We start from the raw sequence: 17561 nt of genomic DNA, 5'->3' as shown, positions 1-17561 counted from the left end.
GCACTGTCTCCTGCTTCAAGGTCACAGGCCGGAGCCCCCCTCCAAGATCTATCGGAAAGGAGTGGTTGCAGTCGAGTCTGCCCCTGCACCTGGTGAGACCACCCTGATTTTCCCTGGATGAGCACACAGCCCTGCGAGCTGGGGACCCCCATTTACAGACCCGCAGCAGGCTCCCCAGCTCAACAACGCGTCCAAGGCCCGCGTCTGGGACCTGGAAGGCCATCTGGCTTGGCACCTCCAAAGCCCCATCTCCCCCTTGCGCTGCTGGGGAGCCCGGGGCTACCGCTGTGGGGGCAGGGCGCGGGGCACCAGGCGCGGGGTGTGGTGGGAGTAGATGGCAACCGGCCGTGCTCCAGGGAGCTGTGAGGAAGCCGGGCGGAGCGCTGGACCGTGGAGGCGCGCCCGGCCCCAGCCCAGGGCGGGGCGGAGTGGGGTGCCCCGCCTGCTCCTCCGCCCCCCCCCCCCCCCCCCCCCCCGCCGCCGCGGTGGCCGACCGTCCGGGGGCGACACGTCCTAGGAGCGCCGGACGGAAGCGCAGCTGGGACTGACACGTGGACTTGGGCGGCGCTGCCCGCGTGGGTTGGCTGGCGGGAGCCGGCTCCGGACTCGCTGCGCCCGATGCAGCCGATGCGGCTGCCCCCGGACCAGGCCCGCGGGGACGCGGCAGAGCACGCCCAGTGGTCCAGGTGCGGCCTGGCAGGGGGTCGGGCGGGGGCGGGGGAGGGGGGGTCAGGGGAAGGGGCGGGGGGGAGGGTCAGGGGAAGGGGCGGGGGGGGGGGGGTCAGGGGAAGGGGCAGCGGGTCCCGCAGCAGGGCCTCTTTCACTTGTCCCACAAGTACCTCCAACTTTCCAGGCAGCCGCAGGGCCGAGTCCCCCCTGAGCCCTGTCCAAGCCGCTGGGGTCCCGGAGGTCGTGCAGGCAGGGTGGCATTCTGGGAGGCCTGCCTGGGGTTAGAGCATCATCCGGTTGGGGAGGAGGGACCGCCTGCTGGCATGGCATCCTGAAACTGACCCTGCCAGGTAGGGCCGCACGGTGGGACCACACCTGAGAACACAGAGGAGCACTTCAGAGCCACCCTCGGGGTGGCCAGGGGCGGACGGGGGCCACACACTCCGGCCTGCTTCTGGCGGGGCAGCTGAGCCCTGACACCACATGCTTTGTGTGATGTGAGCAAGGTCCCTGGGGGAGGGGGGGCCCAGGCAAGTGCCCTACTGCTCTCCATACCTGTACCCACTGCCGCCTGCCGCCTGGGACCAGACTGGAGCCCCGGGGAGCTCCCCTGCCCCGCCGAGGCTCAGCCCGTGGTCTGGCTCTATGGGTTGAGGCTGAGCCAGCCGGACCCTGGGCCCAAAGTCAGGCCCTGCAGTTCCAGGGCTCGTCCACCACTGGCTTCGGTCCCCAGTGAAGACGCCGTCAGGGCCTCCCTGTCACTTGTGGGACGAAGGCACCTTCCTGCCCCTACCCCCAGTACTGGGTGGCAGGAAGGCCCTAAGGGACAGCCCCGTGGTGTTGGGGTCATGGCAAGGCCTGGGAAACAGAGAGGAATGGGCTGCCACAGTAAGACTGTGACCACAAAGCCCCACTCACAGCCCTGGCCCCATCTCTGGTCAGACTAGTGACTGTTAGAGGGGCCTAGGCCAGGTGTGGGTACCCTCGGCCAGCCTGTCCCTCGCTTCCTCCCCAAGCACCCTGCTTGTTATCAAGGTGGGGCCTCACTCTCCGCTTGGGCCAGGTGGCAGCCGGCGGGCAGAGGGTGGTGGCCCAGGGCCAAGGAACACTCTGCAGACTTCCTCTCTGGCGGTGGTGCAATAGCCTGGGCACCTAACTGCCTGCTCCGCTCGGTGTGAAAGTGGCACTTGAGCCCCAGGATGGTGACGGGCAGGGCCGGCGGGTGTCCTGGAGGGGCCTGTGGGTCCTGCGTGGAGCCACGATTAGTGGGGGGAGAAGGTTGCTCCCTCCCCTGAGTGGGTGATGACAGTAATAACAACAACCGCTACTGTGTATTGCCCCCAGCTCCCGGGCACTCTGCCTGTGCTCTGGCCTGCCCTCCAGCCGCATGCCGGGTGCGGGACAGCCAGCAGCCCTGGACCCGCATGTCCTCTCAGCTTGCTGCCCTCCTGGCCTACGTTGCCCGCAGCACAGTTCCCTTTTCTGAATCAAGGGGCCATGTGACTGCATGTTTGCTGATTCAGGGGTGGGCTCCTTGCCGAAGGGCTGTGGCAGGGAGCACAGGGTTCTAGGAGCTTCGCAGGGGACATCTGGATGCCGGTGGGGCGGGGGCGGGGGGATGCGGGCAGGAGGAGTCTCTGAAGCCTCTCCCTCCATAGGAGTGAGCATCCTGTACCTGGCGTCCTGATCAGCTGGCTGCGTCTGGATCACACCCCTAGCCAGACGTCCTCATTCTATGTCCCCAACAGATGTGGAGGACAGCCCTTTGCTCACCCAGCCACCACTGCCCACCAGCTTAGGGACGGGGCCCCAGGAGAATGGAAGGGCCCTTGAAGGCCAGACTCCCCAGGTCACGGTGAAGGTTCACCTGCAGGGGGGAGGGCGTGCTGGGTGCAGGTGAGACTACGCTGCCCTGACCATGTAAAGGAATGATGCCCCTTTCGACCTTGGCTGTTTGGAGTGGGGTGACGGCCTTGCTCCTGTGCCCTTTGCTCCCTTTGTCTTCCTGGCAGTAAAAACCAGAACTGTGGGCTTGTGTGGGTCCCCCCAGGACATGTGTCTGGGGGCCTCAGCCCTGCTGGGAACCAGGAATGGTCACAGGGTCTTCTGCCTGCTCTCTTGGGTGGCAGCTAGAGCGGCCGGGCTCTGTGTGTCCCTGGTAAGTCCAGTGGGACTGTTTGTGCAGAGGGAGCAAAGTCCCAGACAGTTCTGCAGCCCTGGGGCTGACGCTGGGCGCCAGAGGGTGGGCCCTGAGCTCTGGGCAGGCTTTGTCCGGTCTCGGGGGGGCAGCCTCAGGGAGAAGCCCCGGGCATGATCCCATGATCGCCTGGAACCCCAGAGGAGCCCATGGCCCCTTGAGCTCCTGGGTTCCACGTCAGAGATGCAGACAGGTGCCGGGCAAGCACTGTGGGGGGACTCCGGGACCGTGTGGATGCCCGGCCCCCACACCCATCCCCTCAAAGCCTTTACTCTGTGAAGACCTGCAGGAGCCCGGCCCTCCACCGTGGCCTCTCAGGCAGGGGGCCCTGAGGCCTGTCCCATCTGCCCCCATGGGGCTGTTGGAGCTTCTGGGCTCAGAGAAGCATTTTAAGAACCAGTTCGTAGGGCGGAGGCTTGACAGCCATGGCCCCTTCCTAGCAGATGCTGAGTGGTCCCTGGGTCCTCTCCAGGGACAGCCCTGCCCTGGCCTCCGCAGAGGCGTGGCCAGGTGGGGCTCCTGCCTCACAGAACTGTGGGGATGGGAGTTGGGAGGACCTGCGTGTAGTGGCAGAGGGCGCCCTTGAGCCCCACCTATGGGACCCTGCTGAGCACCCAGAGGCCCAGCTTGAAATCCAGGGTCCAGTGCAACCTCTTCACTGTACCCATGGGGACACTGAGGCCCAGGGCAGGGCTGGGGTTCCTGGCTCGCTGCCCCACCTTCCTCTCCCTGCCGAGTCCTGCCATTTTCCTGGGTGACTTTGATGTCCCCGTGGGCACTCTGTCCAGCACCCTGGACTCTCACCTCTGACACTCCCCAGAGACCTCCCAGGGCACTAACATGTCATGTGACCAGCCAGGCCCCTCCCACAGCCTGAGCTCCCCCTGCAGCATCTCAGGTGGGTGAGGCCCAGGGCAGGCAGGACCCTGAGCCCCCAGCAGGCTCCTTCCGGGCCTGGCCACTGCCCTGACCGGTCGTCCCCAGCTGCCCACCCCTCTCAGGGACGCCTCCCCATGCAAGTCAGCAGGGAGGCCTCCCTCCCTGGGTCCTACCTCCCACCCCGCACAGTGAGCACTGTTGTTTGGGACAGTTTCTCTGCAGTGCCACGGGCTCCACGCCAGCCTCCCCCGTCAGTCAAACCTGAGACCAGTGTCCTACATCTGTCCCAGGCAGGGGCTGGTGCCGGCACAGCTGCAAAGGGAAGCCCATAGTGCGATCGGGGTCTGCAGCTCCTCCCTGCTGCTCTGGGCCCACGGGCTCCTGCAGGCCCAGTCCTCATGGCAGGTCTCTGGGCTGTGGCACTTTCTGGCTGCTCTTGGCTTTGGTGACAGTCAGGAGCACTGGCCAGCTTCATGGGCGCTCCCTCTGTGGACATTAGTCTGGAGACCTTCCAAGAAGTGAGGGCTGCCTCCCCCCTGCCCGTGTCCCCTTCCTGGAGGCCCCGCCCCACCCACCCAAGGTCCTCCCACAGGGGACCCTCCCTCTCTACCGCAGCTGGGTCCTCTTGCCCAGCCTGCTGCTGCCCTTTCTATGAGTTACCAGCTGTCAGCTCCCACCTGGGGCCCCTCGGTCCATGGCTGCCGACCCTGGGCCGGAGCACCCCAGCCATGGCTGACTCAGCGGCCCTGCAGCCGGCCACGTGGGTGACTCTGAACCCCTGCTGTTCTGGGCACCTCCTAGAGCCTGTCTGTTCTCCTGGGAATCAGCGGGGGACACCTAGATGCTTGGGAGGTGGCCCAGTGCCTCCCTCAGACCCTGCCTGCCCAGGCCTGACTGGCGCCCCCTGTCCTGCAGGCCTGAGTGCCAGGTGTGGACGGGGACGCTGCTGCTGGGCACATGCCTGCTCTACTGTGCCCGTGTCAGCATGCCCATCTGCACCGTCTCCATGAGCCAGGACTTCGGCTGGAACAAGAAGGAAGCCGGGATCGTGCTCAGCAGCTTCTTCTGGGGCTACTGCCTGACCCAGATTGCTGGCGGCCACCTGGGGGACCGGTAACCGCCACCCACTCCCCGTGCTGGGCTGGAGTGCTCTTGGGGTGGCCTCCTGGGAAATTCCTGTGGGAACAGTCCCCCCAGAGGAAGCCGAGCTAGGAGACCCGGGGTCCAGGGAGGGTGGGGGTGCTCGGCGTCCTGGCGAGCGCTCTGGGGGTGTGGGGATGGATGGACGGATAGCACCCTGTGCTCTCACGCTCAGCCTCCACCCAGGGCTGCTCCGAGGAGGGATAGCCCAGACTCCCCACCCTGGTGGGTGTCCCCACAGCAGGGTCGCTGGCCCAGCAGCATGGCCCAGCTGCCGGGCTCCCCCATCACCACCCTCTTGCCCCCCAGGATCGGGGGTGAGAAGGTCATCCTGCTGTCGGCCTCTGCCTGGGGCCTCATCACGGCCGCCACCCCCGCTGCTCGCACACCTGGGCAGCGCCCACCTGGTCTTCATGACCTTCTCGCGCATCCTCACGGGCTTGCTGCAAGGTAGGAACGCCCCCGGGGGCTTCCCTCACGCTGCTGGTCCTCAGCCCTCAGTCACAGGAGCGTGAGCCCATGTGTGTGAGCACACGAGTGTGAGAGGATTCATCATGTTCATATAGGCCGGTGCTCTGTGTGCTTGTGTGTGCCCGTGTGCGGCGGGTGGGCAACTTGGCCTGGCGATGCCTTGGCACTCGAGCAACTTCCATTTCTAGAAACACTTCACAGTCTGGCACGTTCTAATGTTGGGTGCCCTCTGTGCCAACAAGGCTACTCCGGGGACCCGGGTGGCCACCAGGCTGCTGTGTGATAACTGTCAGTCAGCACCAGCAGGCTGGCAGGCATGGCAGGGGCATTAGACTTCTGGAGAGAGCCCCTCAAAGACCCCTGTGCCCCAGGGGAGCCGGCGGCAGGTGGCACACAATCCCCTCCAGGGACGGGATGGGCTCTGAGCTCTTGCCTGCCGCAGCCTGACGCCTGACAGCATCCGTCTCCTGGACGCGGTCCTAGTGTGTGGGTCCTGGCCCTTCCTTACCATGTCACCCCACCTGCTGCAGAAGGGGCCGCTGGTGACCCCCTCAGATCCTGGGGTCCCCAGGTCTCCTGGAATTGGCCTGTTCCTATTTTCTGATCAGCTGCACCGGTCCGCCCATGGGTGGTCCCGGTGGACCGGCCTCTGTGCTCCTGTGGACCCTCCCCAGGTGCTGGCGTGGCTCTCAGTCCTGCAGACAACGGTCCCAGGGCTGGGCCATAGGGCTCAGGCTGCTTCTCCCCATCCTCCTGGGAGGCAAAAGGGCTTCTCTGTGTGGCTGCTCTGTTGGCCCATTGTGAGGGACAGGCCGGGGCTCCAGGGGCTGCTGTCACCCTGGGGGATCGGTGCTGTCCATGGGCAAGGTCCAGGGCCCTGAGGGGAAGGCAAGGACCAAGCACTGCCCTGGTCCCCCGCCCTTACTTCCCCAGGTGCTTTTGGAGAAAAACACAGCATTATGGGCAAGAGCGGAAGTCCCCAAAGCAGTTTTTAAAAAACTAGATGTTGAAATAATTATAGATCCACAGGAAGTTGCAGAGAAACACACAGGGAAGTTCTGTGCCCTCTCCCGGCCGCCCTGTGGGGACGTGTGCAGCCACGGGGCAGCGTCACACGCAGGGCCCAGCGCCGCAGTCCCACAGACCCTCAGGCTCAGCGGTCGTGTGTGCTGTGGTCGTGTATGACAGCGTGTGCAGTGTGGGTCCCTGTGAGCATGTACGCATGTGGACACGTCACACGTGTGTGCTGGGACTCCAGAGCCGCTGTGGCCTGGAAGCCGGGGTGACAGTGGTAGCGGGGACCCAAGCTGAGTGACTCCTTAGCTGAGTGTCACTGCTGGTCTCTTGGGTGAGGTGACTGTGAAGGACACCACAAGCCGAATAATCACCGATGGGGTGCTTTCCAGCCTGGCTCTCACCCTCAGCTGGCTGCTCGCACTGGACCCTCTGACCCAGGGACCCAGCGCCACGCAGACCCCTGCGTTCTCTGCTTGCTCCAGGGGTTTACTTCCCTGCACTGACTAGCCTGCTGTCGCAGAAGGTCCGGGAGAGCGAGCGCGCCTTTACCTACAGCGCCGTGGGGGCCGGCTCCCAGATCGGGTAAGAGCCCATCTCGGGGGTGCGGGGGGCGGAAGAGTGTGTGGTCCTGGCAGAGCCCCGTGGGTGCATCTGCGGCTCAGGGCAACGTGGGTCTGGCTGGTCTGTGCTCTGGGCGGCCGCTGTGCAAGGTGCCGGCGGCAGGAGATGCTGCCGGTGCATTGGCCCGTCATCGACCTCTTGCTCACCTGTGCTGGTGGATCTGGGGGAGGGAGTGCAGGGGGAGGGGCATCCCGATGGGGGAGGCGGAAGCGGCCTGTGCTCTGGTCATGTTCTGGATGTGGAAACCCTGTGCTCCCCTGGCCGCCCTGGGTGCTCCATGTGGAAGGACATCCCTCTGCCCAGAGAGGCTCAGGCTGCTCACTTCACTGCTCCAAGGCCTAGGCAAGAATCAGAGGGGTGATGGGGTGCCTGTGGGTGGGCGGCAGCTGCCCAATCAGAGCCCAGGCTGCCTACAGCAGCGTGGCTTCAAAGGGACAGCGTGGGCCACCAGGGCACACTCCGGACTTACCTGGAAGTTCCCTTCACCTGGGTGTCCTGGGACCGTAGCAGGGGTCAGGGAGAGGAGAGGAAGCCACCCTGCAGGCCCAGCGCTCTTCTCCATAACGTCTCCTGGCTGATAGGGGCAGCGGGGAAGTAGCCCCTGAACAGGCCGGCCGCTGGTGTGCCAGGTACTCGGGATTTATTTTGGAGAGGCCCACACCGCAGTTGCAGGCCACTGAAGGCCCAGGAATAAGACACTCAGGCCGCACAGGCCCCTGTGCCGTGTCTCGGCCCCGTGGCTGTGCCTGGGAGAATGGCCTTGTGGGCACTCCAGTGGGGGTGTCCAAGTGCTTCCTTGCCTGGATGCAGCTGAGGGTCATGGCCATGGTCCTCTGTTGCCCCAGGACGCTGGTGACGGGGGCGGTGGGCTCCCTGCTCCTGGACTGGTACGGCTGGCCGAGCGTCTTCTACCTCTCCGGCGGCCTCACCCTGCTGTGGGTGTGTTACGTGTACAGGTACCTGCTGAGCCAACAAGGTAACCGCGGCCGGGCAGGCGCAGTCGTCAAATGCGCTGCCCAGGAGGGCCAAGGGCCTGGAGCCTGGGCCCCTCCAGCCGCCACCAACCCTGAAAGTCAGAGAGCAGCCCAAGCTCGGGGGTCCTGGGGCTACGGCTCGGCCCCTGACAAGGGGACAAGCCTGTGCTGGACTCTGGGCCAGGGTTTCCACTACGTTTAGTGCTGAGAGGTCGGCCGGGGACAGGGCAGAGGCGGGGGAGCCATGCGTGATGTGGTGGAAAGGGGCTGGGGCACTCGGGGAGCAGGGAGGGAGAGGGCCAAGAGCATTTGTTCAAACCCAACACAAACAGGGACCCTCGAAAGCACCAGACACAGAGGGGGAGGGTGGGGGTGGGCTGCTGGGCCGAGGGAGCCACCCCGCCCTCCTGATTCCGAAGAGCTTTCAACAGGGTCCGCCTTGCTCCCCCCCAGACCTCGTCCTGGCCTTGGATATTTTGGTGCAAGGCCTGCCGATGTCCGGGCACACCAGGGTTCCCTGGAGACAGCTCTTCCGGAAGCCTTCTGTCTGGTGAGCTGGCCATGTGGGGTCACCTCAGCGGGCAGGAGTGGGGGGGGGGGGGGGACGATGCATGTCCCTGGCACTGACCAATCACAGAGCCAGGGTCTCCTGTGGCCTTGGTCCCTGGGGGGCTGGGGATGGTGGCCCTGAGCGGCGCCTGTCCCCACAGGGCGGCCATCTTTTCCCAGCTCTCCTCGGCCTGCTCCTTCTTCATCCTGCTGTCCTGGCTGCCCACCTTCTTCAGGGAGACCTTCCCCAGCTCCCAGGTGCGGCCGCCTGGGCCCCTGCAGGGCGCAGCGCCGGGTGGGAGATTGGCCCCTGCCGCCTGGCTCCGTGGCGGCCTGACACCTGCAGGCGAGTGGCGCTGAGATGCCCCGCCACACCCAGGGCCACGTCGTGGTCCTAGCCTCGCTTGGCCTGCGCCTGTTAGGAAGACCGGGGATCGGCCTTGGGGGGGATGCATGAGGGTTAGGGAGGCCTGTCCTGGGGGCAGGGTGGGCGCTGCTGAGACCCTCCCGGCTCCCTGCAGGGCTGGGTCTTCAACGTGGTGCCCTGGTTGGTGGCGGTCCCGGCCAGTCTGTTCAGCGGCTTTCTCTCTGACCACCTCATCAGTCAGGGTGAGCCCTGGGGATGGGATGCGCTAGGGGCCATGCCGGGGCCTCACCTCACCTTGTGAGGCGGGAGGCACCCTTCTGGGGGGCAGCTACAGTGATGGGAAGAGGCCACGCTCCACAAAGACCAAGCTGGGAGAGTAAGATGCCCAGCCCTTCAGAGCCAGTGCAGAGGGGCCTGTGGGAGCCCACTCATGGGGGACTCCCCCAGCCTCAGTTTCCCCACTAAGGGTGGCCTTGGGGTACAGTGAGAGGCTCCAAGTCCCCTGAGATGGGGGAGTTACCTCTCAAGGCCTGGATGCAGCCCCCAATCCTCCAAACATGGAAAGGGCACCTGGCAGGGTTGGAGGTCGCAGTCAGGTGTGAGCCCAGGGCCCTGGAGCACATTTGTGGCTGTCAGAATGTCCTCCCTGGAACGTCGCCCGACCGCAGCCTCGGGCCCTGCGAGTGCGGACGGACCTCAGGGCAGATGCACATGCGAGCACTCCCACGCGTGTGCACAAGCCTCTCCCACAACACAGGACACCACAGCCGGAGCCTGGGGCTCGGTCCTCCTCTGCCCTGCCCCCTGGGAAGCCCTGCCTGGGTTCCCCACTGTGGGTGCCGTTGCGGGGAGGGGGTAGTCGGCGCCATCGGGCCAGTGGGGACTCATCCCGGTCTCCCTCTCACCCAGGTTACAGAACCATCGCCGTGCGGAAGTTCATGCAGGTAGGGGGTTGTGGGGTGGCTCCTCCGGACATCCTGTGTGCTCCTGGGAACCGAGGGTCGTGTCCCCAAGTCCCCTGATCCAGAAGGCGGCCAGTGCACCCAGGCAGTCGGGGGCGGGGGGGGGGGGGCACTGGCCTCCCTTCTCTGCGCTGTGGGCGGGGCTCCCTGTGGACCTCGGAGCTCCAGCACCCACTCCTGGGCTCGCTCACATCCAACGGGGTGTGAAGGTCCTACCAGCAGGGGCGGCTTTTCAGGAGCCAGTCCCACACACCCCCTGGCAGGCCCCAGCCAGGTGGGGGGGTCGGGGGGTGCCCTGGGGGCAGGCACAGCCCTCTCCTGACACCACGGTCGGCCCTGCAGGTGATGGGCCTGGGCTTGTCCAGCGTCTTCATCCTGTGCTTGGGCCACACCTCGAGCTTTTGTAAGTCTGTGTTCTTTGCATCGGCCTCCATCGGCCTCCATACCTTCAACCACAGGTAAGCCCTGCCCACCAGAGCCTCCCCGTCTGCCCTCGGGCACCTTCAGCACCCAGAGTCCTGGGTGCTCCAGAGCAGCCTCCTTGCTCCTGGGCCCATGGAGGGTGCGTGCGTGGATGGTCCCCACTTGTGAGCCACGGAGGCAAAGGGTTGTCCAAGTATCAGCTGGCATGGACCTGGGCCGCAGGGAGAAGCAAACACCACGCTGGAGGAGGGGCCGGGGGAGGAGGTGCTGATGATCTCGGGGTGCAGCTTCTGTCTGGACCATGATGTGCCGGCGTGGTCTGCATCTGTCCATGGGACCCCAGTCCCCCCCATCCCCCCCAGTGCCCAGCTTCAGCCCCATTTCACCAGAAAAACCTCACAGGAAGTTGTTTCTGGAATTGGCCACGGAAGGTTTTTTTAAAAATTTGTGGACGGGAAAGGAGTGTGTACTCCAGCAAGCTTGCCTTCCCGTGTGTCCTCCTGGGAGAGGGTCCCTTGTACTGTGTCACCACTGAGATGGGAGAGTTGGGTGGGGGGCTCGGGTGGCCCCAGGTGGCCGAGCGCCCAAGCGGGGCTCAGTCCCAAGCACCCCCTCGATGGTCTCCGGGCTCCAGGGGCTCAGAGGACTGACATTGGTTTCGTGGGTGGGGCAGCCACCCTGGGGCCACTTGCCCTTGTCCTCTCCTCTTCCCCTTAGTGGCATTTCTGTTAATATCCAGGACCTGGCCCCGTCCTGCGCTGGCGTTCTCTTTGGTAAGGACCCAGGCCCAGGTGTGAACAGGGAGCAGCTGCCCATCCCCCCGCCCCGCCTGGGCCTGCTCACCAGGCCTCGTCCCCGCCCCCCAAGCCCACAGGGGCTGCTTGCTGGTGGGAGGCCATGGTAGGGTCACCAGGGGCTCCTCTGACCAGTCTTCCTTCTCTCTGCCCTGTTCATAGGTGTGGCCAACACAGCTGGGGCCTTGGCAGGTAAGAGGCGGGCTGGGGTCCCCTGCCTGAGGTGCTGGGGTGCCTCCCACCTCCCTCTGGCTCTGCAGGGTGGGGTGTGTGGCACCCTCCCGGGGTCCAACAATGTGACATCAGTTGGGATGGCACACAGACCTCAGAGCTGGTCTAAGCAGAGAACAGAGCTGCCCAGACCCCCCTCGAGTGTGAGTCAGGTCCTCATGGCCCAGGGTCCCCGCAGGTCCAGTGCCCGGGTGCCTGGAAGAGTGCAGGCTCGTTCCCTAGCCAGGCCCCTCCTGCTGCCTGTGTCCTGTGGAGGGTGCAGAGGGACACGGTAGCAGGTGGAGTCCTGGCTGGTCGGTGAGGTCTCTGTCCCTCCAAGACTGAGGCTGGCCTCTGGTCCAGGCACTCCATGCCAGCCCCTCCCCCCAGACTGCCTCGGTGACCGCCTGTCCCCTCTCTCTGATGCAGGTGTTGTGGGCGTGGGCCTGGGTGGCTACCTGATAGAGACCACCGGCTCTTGGACATCCCTGTTCCACCTGGTGGCCGCCATCAGCAGCCTGGGGCTGTGCAGCTTCTTGGTGTTCGGAAAGGCCCAGAGGGTGGACCTGGGCCCCGTCCATGAGGACCTCTAGCTGCGCCCCTGCCAGCCCCCACACACCCAGCACCATCAGCCACGGGGTGAAGGGCTCTGTGTCAGAGCCTCTTCCTCTGGCCCCCAGTCGTGTGACTGAGCCTCAGCTGACTGGGGCGGGAGGGCCGGCACCGGCGCCTAGCCCTGGTCAGGCCTCGGTTGCCCCTCTGCCCAGTGTCCCCAGGGCAGTTGCCTCCGGGTGAGGACCCCAGCTCTGGGCGGTGGGCTCTAGCCCTGTGGCCATCTTTGAGGACCCCACCCCCAGGACCCCCTCCTGTGGATCCCTGGACACTACCAATGTGCTCTGCGTCCCTGGCGCCTGGGGACCCCCCGCCCATAACGTTCCCCAGGACCTGGCGGCCCGCCTTCCCCTTCCCACAGAGGAGCTGTCTCTCCTGAACTGATAACAGGCGTGGCCGGATGTACTCGGGGAGAAAAGAATGTGGAAAACCACACTGAAGCCTTATTTAAATGATGACCATTAAACTATTTAAGACTGTTACATTTCTAACACATGTTTTAAAGAATAGACACTTGTTAAAGATGTATCGAATTCATTCAGTAGAAACCCAGCCACATGCAAGGCAGCGCTGTGCTCCCAGCACCGGGCACACTGGGGCAGGCATGCGCTCGCCGCCGGGCAGCGGATGGCATGGTGGGGTGGAGGTGGGGGGTTGGTGGGAGGAGAGACACTGCTATCAGCTCCCGGCAGGGCCCCATGTGCCTCCCCGCTGGTCACACAACCCAGACAGGGACAGCTCCTTGTTTCTACCGAAGCACGAACTTCCCCTGTGGTCTCCCCGTTTTGATGAGAAAGAATGTGAAAGAAAGATTCTTGGTTGCAAAGTGAGTCAGGCCTCCGGAGCCCGGGCCTGTGGGCAGAGGTGCAGGGGGACCGTCTGTTTCCCAGAGAGGCCTTCTGTTTGCCCGGCTGGGCTTGTGTGAGTGGCCTCAGTGGGTGGCCTTCCGGGACCTGCTGCTCGAGCTGGGAGCCCAGCCCAGGACACTGCCCAGGACACAGGACAGGCGGACCACCCTCATGACCACATGGAAGTGTGCGGCTCAACGGCAGGAGTGCTGCGCCCACCTCCGCCCCCCGCCCAGCCCTCGTCTCTAGAGCTGCCCATCTTCCCAAATGGACACTCCGTCCCCAGTAAACACTCGGTCCCCCCTGGATGCGGGCACCCACCATTCTGCTCTCTGATTCTGGTGACTCTAAGCACCTCATTCAGTGCAGTCACACAGTGTGCACATCCTGCAGTGACAGGTCGCTGAGCGTGATGTCCTTGATGTCCACCCAAGTTGTGGCCAGGGTCAGGACTTCCTTCCTTTTGAACGCTGAGCACAGCCTGCTGTAGGAGGGACCGCGTTCTGCTTGTCCATTCGCCTGTAGGCCCGGGCGCTGCCCACCCCCGCCTGTTGTGAATGAGGCAGCTGTGCACCTGGGTGTGCGAAGGGCCTCTTTGTTTTCAATCCACCATGAACTGTAAGCTCTTTGAGAGAGCCCTCCCCCGACCCCAGAGGGAACCCAGAGCCCCTGGAGGGATGCGGGACCCTGGAGGTGACCGTGGGCTCTGTGCAGAAGGGGGACACTGTGGTCCTGGCCTCTGTGTCTGTGGGGTTTGGGGGTGCGGGGCCTGGGACAGCAGACAGGTCCAGAAAGTCATCCTCGATTGGGGGCAGCCTCCCTAGCTCTTCCCAGGCTGATGTTGAGCCCTGGGAGGGTGTCTGGGGGAGGGTTTCCCGTCAGGGAGCGCGCTGGTTACAGGGCGTTCCCATAGGTGTGGGGGGGTAGCCCTGGCCCGTCTGCCCAGTGTTATCTGCTGCAGTCAGGTTCCAACACCACCCCCACTCCCAGCCGCTCTGGCGGGACCCCCGGCAGCCAACAGGGACCCTGAGTGCGGGCGGCGACATCAGATGGGGCCCCAACGCCAAACCCAAACTGTGCCTGTCCCTTCGCTCCCAAGGGAGGGGCTCTGCCACCCGCACCCCACTGCTAGGAGGCCCCCCAGGAGGGCGAAGCTGCTGTCACCCTGCAGCTGGCCGGCAGAGGGTGCCGTGGCAGGGCTGTGTCAGCTCCGCTCCAGCCCCCATCCCCAGGCTCCTTCCAGGACCCTTGGAGCTGCCTGTACCAGTGGGGGATCCCCCCCCCCCGCAGGAAGGGGACAGTGGGAGGCGTGTCAGGCGCAGGGCACCGTGCATGGGGAGCGAGGGCTTGAGGCTGGACACCCACTGTGAGGAGAGGGACACGGGGAGGGCCAGGCCTGGGGTGGTCCCCTCTATCCCCTCCCCAGGAGAGGGGTCCTCAGGGGCGGGGCTGCCCCTCACATGGGCCGGTAGCAGCCAGAAAGGGGTGGCTGGGTGCAGAGAGGGTCCTGGCTGACACCCCGTGGGCACCAGTGCTGGGCCCCGTCCCGGCTCCCCCAGGTCCTGTCCCCACCCCACCCCCAGCCCCATGTGGGCCTCCCTGGGTGCCCTCCCCCAGGCTCCTGCTCACAGGCGGCATTGTCCCCTCCCTGTCATAAGCGACACTTTTCTGTCCTACTGTAACGAGGGATCTTTAATGACCGCTCATTATTCGTAATTAGCATGGTAATGGCCTCTCCACCTCTCTGGGCTGCCTTCCCTGGGCCTCATTTCTGGCTTTGTCCTTCAGCGGTGGGACCACAGAGCCCTGTGGGTCCCCACCTGCCCCCTGGGGACTCCTGCTCATCTGTCCCCTTGGGCAGTGGTCCCTTAGGGCTGGTAGGATGCACAGGGGGACCCCCTGAGGGTGCAGACACCCTTGGTTGGGGCACCTCTGGGGACCGAGGCCATAGTCTGTCCCCACTGTCTGTGGCAGAGTCCCGTCTGCCTCAGCTGGGGCTGTGAAGGGAGACGGGGACAGGACTGTGCTTTGGGGACACTTCTGACCAGGATTCACTGTTTCATGTTTAATTGGCAAGTGTGGCAGTCACTGCACGCATATTCAGCGTGGTGGCTGCGGGCTAGGGTGGCGGAATCCACCTGCCCACCCGGCACTGGGCTGTCGGGGGGGAGGGGAAGCTAGTAATTGAAATAGCTTCATTAATTAGTAATTAACAGCAGGGAAATGAGTGTGTCACACATTGTATTTCAGTGGATGTCCTTCGTGTGTTACGGCGTCTTTAATTAAAGGACGTGTATTTTAATTAAAGGCAAGCTCAGCCCCTTGGCCTTTGGAATTCAAAAGACACCCCCAACTTTCAAAGCAGCCAGCAGGGAGGCTGGCAGGTGGGCCGGGACTCTGTGTCCTCTGCCGTGGGACCCCTGACCTTCCAGAGCTGAGGTACCTGGAGGTCCCTCTTGGAGTCTAGCTAGCAGCCTCGCTGAGCCCAGAGGCCGTGCAGGAGTTCTGTAGTCGGGTGCTATCCTTGACCAGCACCCTGAGGCCCAGGAGCCAGGCCTGCAGCATCCTGCTAGTAGGGACTGGAAGCTGTGTGCGGCTCCCTGAGGCCAGAGGCAGGACAGAAGTCCCCACCACGGTGCTGTCCCTGAGCCATCCGCCCTCACTGGGCTTCGCATCTGTGCCCACCCTGAGCTGGCAGCTGCTCATCCAGAACCCCACCCAGGACACTGCCTGCCAGTGGGTCCCCTTCTTGTCTCACAGTCCTGGTGAGGGGCTCGGGGACCCTTGAAAGTGGCCAAAGCCCAGCAGGCAGTCCCGCCCCCACAGGCAGCTGTGCTGACTCCTGCGGAGACCTCGGGGTCTCCTCTCTGTCACAGCCCCCTTCCTGCCAAAGAATTGAACAGCCCACATAGAGTGGCAGAGAAGACAAAGACAGGGAAGAACAGGATCCACGGGGCTGAGCAAGCGGGCACCCCACCCCGGGGGGCACTCGAGTGGGTGTGTGGGCGGGTCTAGGACAGGCTGGTGGGAGAACAGCCCCAGGGAAGACCCCGTGATGGCAGGGGCCGTTGTCTTGAAGGGCCCGGCGGTGGGGATGCCAGCATGTTGTCTGTGTGTGTGTCTGTGACCCCGCACAATCACAGTGGGCCAGGGCCCCCAGGGCCTCCTTCGCCTTCATCACCTATGTAAGGGCCCGTTTCCGAGCACAGGTGTACCCTGGGGTCCTGGGGCCTCCACACACAAAGGTGGGGAGACACAGTTCAACCACAACAGTGTGGTTCCCCACTTCCACCCGCACCTGACCTGAGTGGGAACCCCTGGCCCTGTCCTTCCCCACCATCCAGGGACAGTCAGGGATGAGTCTCTGGCCAGCCCAGCACTCCCCTCCATCTGGTGGGGACAGGGGAGGGGGATGCCTTTGCCCACGGAAGCGGGGCTTCCACCACCTCACCCCACCCCCGAGCAAACCTCCTCGTCTGTGATATTCTGTCTGATCAGTGTCAGGATGTCAGGGGGCCCGCAGCCTCAGGCGAGTTTCTGTCCCCGCGACCTTCCATTGTTTGGGAGCAGGGGGACTTGGGAAGCAGGTGGTCCTTCAGAGGGACCCACCCTGCTCTGACTCCCTAATTAGCACCCTGCTCTGGCCCCATCTGGCCCCGGGGCCCCCTCACACACCTGCCTCTAGCATCGGCCCTAATTCGCATCTTCCCAGGAGTTCTCAGCGAGAAAGCAAATGGCCGGCTGCTGCCTCCCCAGGTGGGAGGGCAGCCTCATCTGGGGTCAGTGTGAGGCCGGGCAGGTGGGCACAGTCAGGGCGGCTGGCCCAGTCCCTGGCCACACCCTGGGGACAGGCTGCTGCTGTCCAGACTTAGCAAGAGTGTTCAGTTTATTTGCAGAAAAGTGAAGACTGGAGAGAGGGCCCTGGGGAAGCCCTGTGCACCTGGCTGTGCCCAAGGTGGGAGGGCCACCTCCAATGGCTGTGTTGGGGGCCCTGGTGATGCCTCTCCTCCCTTGGGCCTTGCTCTCTGTGGGGCGTCAGCGCCTGTGTACAAACTCACGTCTCTGTCTTAGGCATAGCGGCCGTGTCTCGTGCTCACCAGCAAGACTCAAAGGTGTTTGAAGAGTAAATGTTTTCCTAAGTTTTAGCTGACACTCAATTCTAGTGACTTTTGAAACAAAGTAGCTTTCATACACATGCATTTGGCCTCCCCCTGATGTCTGACAGGTGTTTTTGCTGTGTGGGGAGCAGACTCGACAGCCTGCCCCCTAATAGCTCATAAATAACCAGCCTGCGGCGTCTCCCTTTGTCTGCGGCCCCGCCAATGGCCAATTTGTTCTTCAGAAGTGGCCACGTTGGCCTGTCAATCAGCTCTCGCCGTAGGCGCTTTTCGGTGATTAGAAGCCCCTTGGAGAGCGAGAACTCCAAATTAGTTTTAAATAAAAAATAAGAATATTCATGCTGTTGAACATCTGAAGGTGAGGGAGACAGCAGAATGCAGACCGCCGGCTTGGGTCCTGGCATGGCAGCGGTGGGGGCCTTGGGGCCCAGGCCCACCAGGGGCCCCCTGGGGCGGGACACAGGCAAGAGGCAGGAGGACAGGTGGGGGATGCAGGTGACCAGGGTCAGCCTGAGACACAGCCACACGAGAGCGGGAAGGTGGGTGCTAGGCGGGTGCGTTTCATGTCGACTTGGCGCCTCTGCAGGGACATGAAGCCCGTGCGGAGGACGGGGAAGGAGAGGCGGCCTCCTCCAGAGAGAACACACATCCCCTCTGAGGAGTCGATGATGAGGACACAGCATCTCGCTGGGTGCCGCGGGCTTCCAGGC

At 64.3% G+C, this 17561-nt stretch overlaps 1 protein-coding gene across 1 annotated transcript; it reads left to right on the top strand.

Annotated features, from left to right (window-relative positions):
• Positions 1 to 509: 509 nt before the first annotated feature.
• SLC17A9 (solute carrier family 17 member 9) lies at positions 510 to 12376 on the top strand. The gene is given in 14 exon segments (XM_053926982.1): positions 510 to 686; positions 4661 to 4858; positions 5195 to 5258; positions 5260 to 5335; positions 6856 to 6955; positions 7840 to 7970; positions 8422 to 8518; positions 8679 to 8775; positions 9039 to 9126; positions 9794 to 9828; positions 10189 to 10304; positions 10987 to 11042; positions 11226 to 11255; positions 11703 to 12376. Coding segments are annotated over 14 exon segments (1320 nt in total). The 5' UTR covers positions 510 to 618; the 3' UTR covers positions 11867 to 12376.
• The last annotated feature ends 5185 nt before the right edge of the window (positions 12377 to 17561 follow it).

Source organism: Desmodus rotundus, chromosome 6 (assembly GCF_022682495.2).
Source record: "Desmodus rotundus isolate HL8 chromosome 6, HLdesRot8A.1, whole genome shotgun sequence".
Taxonomy (NCBI): Eukaryota; Metazoa; Chordata; class Mammalia; order Chiroptera; family Phyllostomidae; genus Desmodus; species Desmodus rotundus.
Note: the sequence above shows the minus strand (reverse complement) of the source record. Positions and strands in the feature narration are given on the sequence as shown.